Consider the following 9,889-nt stretch of genomic DNA (forward strand, 5'->3'; position numbering starts at 1 on the left):
TGTTTATAAAATTTCAACTAATGTCATATTAAAGAGAATTCATAAATTTCTATTTGTGAGGTGCGTCTCAGCTCATATTCGCAATTGCTAATAGGTAGCCAAGCTCATTATTTTAAACACCGAAGTGCATTTAGGAACATTAAAATTTCTATCATTGATGTTGTTGTTAATACAATAAATTTGTAGCTGATGTAATCCAGAAATACAAAACCCAAATGCACATTTCCATTCATTGAGAATCTGCATGTTCTGAAACTAAAAACTCCAAATCAAATTATCCAATGAAATAATAATGACCATAAATATGGAAATTAATAAAACAAAAAAATAAAAAAACCAAATTTGAAATCAATGGTCACTACAATGTTTCCTGTTTATTGAACTTACCACTAATGGTTCATTTGGACACTTCATTTCTGGTGATAGGTCAGCTGATGCAGATTTGATTGTATTAGCATATGATGAGGAGAGGTACCATGTTACTATATCTGTAGGTGTTATTGATCTGTAATTAAAAATAATATTTATATTCCTTAAGTGATTCAATAAAGATTATTCAAAATAATTAAATCTATAAGAAAATAAATATATAACATTTATTATCTGGTTGAATCAGAAAAAAAGATACAAGGTAAATATGAAACTTTTAATAGTATATATGTGAAATTAATTATTTTTTTATGATGTCCAGAAAATAAATCAAGCTCAGATAAATTAACCTTATTCACAACTTTTTTGACTCGGGATGATTTAGAATTTACAAATTGTGAAAAAACTAATGTGTCAAATACAATGTTGACCTCTAGATGCCTTTCAGTCTTCTGGTGATTTTGGGTTGCTGTTTCACTTGTTAACACATTTTGTTCTTGATTATTGGGGAAAAAAACCAATAATGTCTCAAAATGGAAATAGATAAAATAAGAAACCTTGAATATGTAATATATAAATCATTGAAGTAGCTTACTTGACAGAAAAAGCATATCCAGTCCATCCAGGTGTAAACTTTGTTGGCGGGTATACTGAAGAGCTGGATTTTGTCACATAATTCTCATATGATGATGTGATGTAAACATTGTGGTCATTAGTGTTATTGTATCCAAACCAGGCTGTGTAGTTACCATCAGATTCCTCAGTATAACATCGGAACACTACTGATATAGCATCAGTTTCTCCTGTGCCATCAAACTTGTCGGAATAATCACCCTGCCCATTGGAACATGGTATGGTACAATGTCCGGGACCAACATAATCTGAAAGAAAATAGTTGTTATCTCCCTTTATTGATTGATAAAAAGAAACATATATCATATAAATCTTTTTTGAAGTACAATCATATTGCAAGTTTGTTCTCTGTATGGTTTAAGGTTTCCTCGAATGAATGTCACATGAAAAAAACATACTGGTAATTCAAGTGAGATTGTTCAAGTAATTCAAGGGCCTTATACCTGTATCTGTTTATGTTGGAAACCACTTTCCGCTAAACATCTGATAAGGAAATCAACAACACAAAAGTACCTACCTGGTGTACACACTGTACAGGACGGTAGATCCCATCCTGACACACACTGATCACACGCATCCCCTGTCCAGTGGCCATTAGTATCATCATCATGGCATTGGCATACGTCTCCACCTAATTAAAATTCAAAATAACTGTAACAACATATGTATAAGGGTTATAACATCATGAATGTTAACAAGATAATTTTACTTGGTATTTTTCTTTTCAAACAGGTGTCAGTAGTTTAATCAAATTCATGAAAAGCTCAATATTCATAGCCTTTCTAGTTTACAATTATTTTTGAAAAAAAATGTCAAATGTGAAGATATAGAAAAACACTGTTGGTACTGTAAATTCAGAAATTATTGCGATTTTTTTTTATTATTGCGAAAAATGAGACAGGGTTATAATCGCAATAATTTAAACTCGCATTTTAAAATTTTTAATATGGATTAAACAGAATTTTTTTCATTTTGCAAAAAATAAATTCGCATTTTAGTCTATAATGACAGAATCGCAATAATAAAGCACGCAATAATTTCTGAATTTACAGTATCATAAAGTTAACTGCATGTATTAAGATTTATTCTTGGTTACAAATGTTAAACCACAAACTAATATTCAACTTAGAGAAATTACAGCACATTCAGACATTTATAGACATAAAGCTTTGTAATTTCTAACCTAATTCTGTAGGTTCTCCATGTATACACAATACACTGCAAGTAGTGTTGTACCCTATGTAACCAGTCTCACATCTCTCACAGTTTGACCCTTCAAAGTGAGTCAGACAACTACTGCAAGCAAGACCACCAAATCCATGGTCACATAAACAGGCTGGGGCATTAGCTCCATCAGATAATAAACACTGACCTGAAACAAAACAGGTCTTATATATAAGAATATATTATATAACTGTAAAAATGTTTTTAATTATGTTTTTTTTTGTTGTATTAAAAATGTTGTTTGTTTTCTACTTCATTTACATCCAACCTACTTATAACATTTTTCAATGCATATCTTAATTCCTACCATTTTCACTGCATTTAGGTGTCCCTGGACAAATGAACTCTGAGCAGTTCTTTCCTTCAAATCCTCCATTACAAACACAAACTGATGCATTGTCTTTTCTTGTACACAGACCATAGGTACTACAATCTGGTTCACCTGAAATAATAGAGGTAGAATATATATATTAAAAGTGCATATATCAAGTATATCAAAGGTGGATATATAAATTGAAATGTTGAGAATTCAAGAATAACTCATCATAAGCAATAAGAAGAGTGAATGGACTATGAAAGACAGTTACATATGAAATATGAACACACAAAAAATCAAAGCTTTGGGCAAAACATCTTTGAAACAATATTACATGTCAAATTATAGTGAAAATAATTGTTAAAAACAAACTTCACAGAATGAAACTCCATCATTTAACATATTCAAGCCTTTCAAACTTATATTCATAACCTAAAAAATTCTATAAAATTAAGTTTTCCTTTTCCAATTTTAAAGTGACTAAATCCTAAAATACAACACCAACCTGGACAATCCAGCTGTTCACAGTGATCTCCCTTGTACCCCTCCTCACACAAGCATGTGTCGTTCATACACTGTCCAACATTAGAACACAGAGTGTCACAGTTAGAACCAGAGTAACATGGGTCACACTGACAGTTGGAGGTAAATGGTGGATATTCTATACCATGTATACAATCATACTGACAGGCTGGTCCCATTGACAATGTACAGTTTATACAGGTTGGGCTATCATTCAGTAAAATACAGTCACCTAAAATTAAAAAAAAATAAGAAATATCCAATAGAAATTGAACTACAGAGACTTTTATTAAAATATCAGCAAATTCTTTAGTTTTTCCTTTGCCTTCTTATGCTAGTGAATTGACAATCAAAATTAGGTTTTTCATATTTCAGGCAATGGAAGCAAAAATATATACAAATTGACATAACTGAACTTATGGACTCATAATTTGTTTGAATCAGGTAGGTTAATTTTTTTAGATATTATAAACCCATTTTTGTTTTTACCATGGATTGGTTTAGACATGGTTCAATATATATAGATAGTGTACATAATATGATTTAATTTAGACACAGTTGTAATGACATAATATTGATATTGTATGATGGTATCAGTACTTTTTCAAAAAAAAATTTGCCCAATGTTAATAAGTTATTTTCTCTGTGAAATTTTTTGTATACACAGACTTCAACTTAGAGACTAGTTCCTACCTCTTCTACTACAATCAGGGTCTCCAGGACAGTCAGGTAATTCACATCCTTCACCTTGCCATCCATAATTACATTCACATTTCTGATCAGCTAAGATACAGGTTCCTTGTCCTGTACAGGATCCCTTCTCTGGTTGTTCAGGGTCACCAGGACATCCTCGTGTGCTACAATCATCACCTACAAAATATATGTTCAAAGTTTTACATAATTCACCTATATACTTTTCAGCTTTGATTGCTCCATTTTTTGTTGTTGCTTATTCATAGAATAAATTAGAAAAGGTAAGTCATAAATAGCTTGCTACCACTAACTTAACAAAATGAACAACTGAAAATATAATATTGTAATATATAGTAAAAGTTGAGAGTGACAAAATTCTGTATGGAAAAGAATAATAATTTTTGAAAGTACACATGTAATTTTCCCATGCAGTATGCATTCAGGAACATTGATATGACTCATCATAACATTTTTTCATAAATTCCAAGTTTTCGCCTCAAAAATCTATATGATATTTAAAACAAGCCTTTACCAGTTACTCAGTAAAATTCGGCTGCCACTGTTGGAGACTACTTGGGTATATGTTTAAATGAAATACCTACCCCACCAAGCTTCATCACATGTGCAGGTATTGTTGTCACATGATCCATGTCCTCCACACAGCTGGTCACATCCAGTTCCAGAATAACAAGAATCACATACACAGGTGAAGTCTGACTGTGGAGTTCCATAGACACATGGCAGGTCACATGAGTACCCTGTCCAATCAGCATCACAAATACAAGTTGGATAAGCTGTTGCTGCACTGCAGTTACCACGATTGTTACAATCTGGGTCACCAGGGCAATCTGGGATACTACAATCATCACCATACCAACCAGGGCTACAGAAGCATTGGTGTGTGACCGTGTTACAGTCACCATGTCCACTACAGGGTTCTCCTACTCCCACACAGAGATGGGCATTACATGTATCTCCCCAGTAACCACTCTGACAAATACATGTCTCATTATCACATGTACCAAAGCCATTACAGATGATATCACATGAATCACCCGAGGCACATTTACTGTCACAGACACAGTTCCCACTGTCCATTGGTTCCTGGATGCCATTACATACAGTATTACATGACTCTCCCATCCAACCTTCATCACAACTGGTACACCTAGGTCTTGCCAAGGACACATTACAGTAACCTTTGTAGTTACAGTTGTCAAGGCAGTCTGATTCTTCACAACCCTCACCCTTCCATCCATCATAACAAATACACTTCCCTACAGCAACATTGCACTCTCCATTCCCGCTACAGTCCTTTCCAAATCCAGGACACCCGGGTTTTTCACAATAATCTCCACGTCCACCATTAAATCCACAATCACATGTTCCATCAGTACAGTTACCAGTTCCAGAACATTCTAATTGACATGTGTAATCATTGTAACAGCTGTCACAGACACAAGTCTGGTTCTTCACAGTTCCATGTTCACAATTATACTGACAAGCGTAACCAAAGTAAGACCCATTACAGCTACATGAAGGTTCATCATCGACAACAACACAACTTCCCTGTCCATTACAGGCCTGGGGACATGATGGTACATGACATCCTATACCTTTCCATCCCTCTTCACAAATACATTTACCAGTGGCAGCATTGCAATCTCCATGTCCAGAACAATCCTCGTTATATCCTGGACATCCTCTTGTCTCACACCAGTCACCACGGTAACCATTAAATCCACAGTCACATGTGGTGTTGTGACAGATACCCTGACCAGAGCAAAGCTGATTACATTCCACACCACTGTAACAGAAGTCACATTGGCAGGTCCAAACAGCATCAAATGATCTCATGGGAGTTCCATGGACACATTTATGTTCACAAGAGTCTCCTATAAAAGGATACTGGCAGTCTAAACATCTTGGATTTCCTCCTTCTGGTGGAACACCACAAGTTGCATTGATTCCATTACAGTCAGGATTCCCTGGACAATCAGGTACTTCACATGCTTGACCACTCCAGTATTGATCACACTCACAACCTCCTGTAGCAAGGTTACAGGTACCATGACCTTCACATCTCTCTGGCCAACCTGGACAACTAGGTTCATCACATCTTACTCCTTCATACAATCCATAATAATTACATTCACAGTTTCCATCAGTGTCACATGACCCATGACTTGAGCACTCAAGGTGACAGCTGATCCCTGTTATACATGGTTTGTCACAGACACATTCATTGTCCACATTCGTGCCATTGAGACATGCTATCTGGCAGTACTCTCCAGACCAATCATCATTACATTGGCATTTACCACCATCAGTACAATTACCATGGTCAGGACCTGATAAAAATATAAAAATATTAGACTTTTAAAGTTAGAGATTGAAAAAAAAAATTGTATATATGGACAGGATTGGCAAAGTTGAACTGTTATAGACCATGACTTCCCATGTAAGTTTGTCTTATGTATACAAGACACATCTTATAGTAGTAATAAACAGGTGAAACTGCGAGCTACTGCTCACTGATGATACCCCCGCCGCAAGTGGATAATATTAATAGTGTAAAATATGCAAGTGTTCGGTAAACAGGAAGTTGTCAAGTGATCAATCTGAAAACGCATCACACGGTATAGCTGACTTATATAAATCCTGAAACCAAATTTCAGAAATCCTTGTATTGTAGTTCCTGAGAAAAATGTGACGAAAAATTTTCAACTTGGCTATCATGTGTAAAATCATACAAGTGTTCGGTAAACAGGAAGTTGACAAGTGATCAATCTGAAAACGCATCACACGGTATAGCTGACTTAGATAAACCCTGAAACCAAATTTCAGAAATCCTTGTATTGTAGTTCCTGAGAAAAATGTGACGAAAAATTTTCAACTTGGCTATCATGTGTAAAATCATTCAAGTGTTCGGTAAACAGGAAGTTGTCCAGTTATCAATCTGAAAACGCATCACACGGTATAGCTGACTTAGATAAACCCTGAAACCAAATTTCAGAAATCCTTGTATTGTAGTTCGTGAGAAAAATGTGACGAAAATTTTCAACTTGGCTATCATGTGTAAAATCATTCAAGTGTTCGGTAAACAGGAAGTTGTCAAGTGATCATTCTGAAAACGCATCACACGGTATAGCTGACTTAGATAAACCCTGAAACCAAATTTCAGAAATCCTTGTATTGTAGTTCCTGAGAAAAATGTGACGAAAAATTTTCAACTCGGCTATCATGTGTAAAATCATTCAAGTGTTCGGTAAACAGGAAGTTGTCAAGTGATCAATCTGAAAACGCATCACACGGTATAGCTGACTTAGATAAACCCTGAAACCAAATTTCAGAAATCCTTGTATTGTAGTTCGTGAGAAAAATGTGACGAAAATTTTCAACTTGGCTATCATGTGTAAAATCATTCAAGTGTTCGGTCAACAGGAAGTTGTCAAGTGATCAATCTGAAAACGCATCACACGGTATAGCTGACTTAGATAAACCCTGAAACCAAATTTCAGAAATCCTTGTATTGTAGTTCCTGAGAAAAATGTGACGAAAGTTTCATGGGACGGACTGACTGACGGACGGACGGACTGACGGACAGACAGAGGTAAAACAGTATACCCCCCCTTTTTTAAAGTGGGGGTATAATAATCTTCAAATTGTTATGCTTAATCTTTTAATTCCAAGGAGTTTTAAAGCTAGAGAAAGAGAAACTATTTTTATGTGAAAAGTAGCCTTACCACTACATTCAGGTGTCCCCGGACAGCTAGGTATTGCACAGTCGTCTCCCTTCCATCCAGGTTCACATGTACACATGCCAAGAGCACTGTTACAGCTACCATGTGCATTACATGCCCCATCTTCTCCAGGACATCCTGATTCTTGACACTTGTCTCCAACCCAACTGTTTCCTGAAAACAAACAACAATTTGTTATAAAGGATCTAATTCGATTCTACCCTTAAATTTGGAAGACTGTTTTAGATAAATTTCCTTCGTTTATCACAACACATCTTTTTGATTGAAATGAGTTAAAATATATTCATACCATTAATTTAGACTTTTCATTAAAGAAAACAATTAAGCACATTCAAATATTTTATCATTTCATGTTTGTATGACTCAAATATGCCACAAGAAAATGATACACATAACCAAATACACTACAAAACTGTTGGTGGCATTGTTAGTCCACTTCTAATTTTTTATTCTAAGGTTGCTGAAAAAAATGCACAACACAGATATTTTCAAATGAATATGTTTAAAGGTCAAAACTTCCACCATAAAATATGCTCAACCAGAATAAAACTCATACAAAATCTGTAGCTTATTCTGAAACGACTATAAACCAAATATCTAATCAATAAATTGAAGATTTAACAGAAAAAAGTGAGAAAATCTTGGACCAACAGATAGACAGGCTGAGAATTGGTCCAGATTGCAAATCTAGCATAGTTCTCTTTCCCTTCATTTGTAGGGTACTAAAATATTATATTCACCTGGTTCTGTTGTGAAACAGTCACATGTTTCGTTGACACAATCTCCATGTCCAGAACATTCCAGTTCACAGTAAGCTCCAGTGTAACAAGAATCACAGTGACAGAAATCATTGGCTGAGTTTACGTAACCATGGACACAAGCTTTACTGCAATCTTCACTGTACCAACCCTGCAAAGCGTTTGTATTATTATGATTTACTTTTTCACCTTAACAGATGATAAGATCAAATTTATACCACAAATACTTTATGCATTAATATACTCTTTTTTCTAATACGATTTATTAAGTAATATTGTTATCTTAAAGTCAAAGTGAACATAGAAATATTGTAATTTCAAACGTAAGGAGTAGGGAGACACATTATTTTTAGAAGGTTAGATGTAGAAAAAGTCTAAATCAAAACATATACAAAAATTGTGTAGTTAAAACTTGAGTTGATTGAGATTGACATATAACAAAAAAGTGTTTCTGCTCCTGAATAAATACTTGACTGTACCATATTTTTTTTCTGTGAAGTATTTTTAATTTTACCTCAAACCCTTTGTTTGTTCTTGTGACATCTTTTACATATTCTGAAACTGTAAATTTGTTTTATACAGAGTACTCACATCTTTACAGTCACATTCTGGTATATCTCTGTCAGTTCCATTACAGAAACCATTGCCTTCACAACCACCAGGACAGTCAGGGATATCACAGGAATCTCCAGTCCACCCTGAAATGAAATACAAAAAAAAATTACAAAGGATAATGTTATTATAGACAGCCAGAGAGAAAGCAGTCCTCCTACATACTGAAATAAAAGTCTCAAAGCAATAATACAAGCAAAATAGATATTTGTTACAGATAGTCAGGCAGAACACAGTCCTACAGCAAACACATACATCAGGTTAGATAACTCTATTGTAGATAGTAATAGTACCACACATCTTTACAGGAAAGTTTTTTTAATGTTTTTTCTTATATGTTTAATTCCTGGTATCCCATTTAGACAGAATGTTAAAGCATTTAAAAATGAAAAACCAACTTCAGATAGTTAGTTTTCTCGTTTGAATTGTTCTACATTGTCATTTCGAGGCCTTTTATAGCTGACTATTAGGTATGGGCTTTGTTCATTGTTGAAGGCTGTACGGTTACCTATAGTTGTTAATTTCTGTGTCATTTTGGTCTCTTGTGGATAGTTGTCTCATTGGCAATCATACAACATCTTCTTTTTTAAATTCAGATAATAACAGTTAATGTATTTTCATATCCTTTAAATGTGTTTCATTATGTGGCTCTGTTTCTAGTCCATAAACATACCTGGTATACAAGAACATAGTTGTAGAGCTGAGTTACATGTACCATGCTGGGAACAATCTTCAGTTTGTCCTGGACAGCCCTGTATCTCACACTTTGACCCTCGCCATGCCACATCACACATACAATGAGTGCCATTACATTTTCCATGGCCATTACATTCAAGGTTACAGCCTAGTCCATTATAACATGAATGGCAGTCACAATGCCCACTGTTGTGGGGTACCTGTGTTCCATTTACACAGAAGTCAGCACAGGCTGGTCCCATCCAACCCGAGATACAGTCTAGACATTTTGGGGGATCCAGTGTTGAGTTACAGATTCCTCT

At 34.9% G+C, this 9,889-nt stretch overlaps 1 protein-coding gene across 1 annotated transcript in view; it reads right to left on the reverse strand.

Moving 5' to 3' along the window:
- Positions 1-9,889, reverse strand: part of LOC139515761 (uncharacterized) — a gene marked incomplete in the record, with an annotated part of 192,747 nt that overhangs the window by 24,127 nt on the left and 158,731 nt on the right. The window contains 12 exon segments of the mRNA XM_071305446.1: positions 388-505; positions 965-1,250; positions 1,520-1,633; positions 2,186-2,374; positions 2,534-2,668; positions 3,048-3,296; positions 3,758-3,934; positions 4,360-6,108; positions 7,504-7,674; positions 8,262-8,430; positions 8,871-8,977; positions 9,565-9,889. Of these exon segments, the coding sequence (XP_071161547.1) occupies positions 388-505; positions 965-1,250; positions 1,520-1,633; positions 2,186-2,374; positions 2,534-2,668; positions 3,048-3,296; positions 3,758-3,934; positions 4,360-6,108; positions 7,504-7,674; positions 8,262-8,430; positions 8,871-8,977; positions 9,565-9,889 (3,789 nt within the window).

The sequence above is a fragment of the Mytilus edulis genome, chromosome 1 (genome assembly GCF_963676685.1).
Source record: "Mytilus edulis chromosome 1, xbMytEdul2.2, whole genome shotgun sequence".
In the NCBI taxonomy this organism is placed as follows: Eukaryota; Metazoa; Mollusca; class Bivalvia; order Mytilida; family Mytilidae; genus Mytilus; species Mytilus edulis.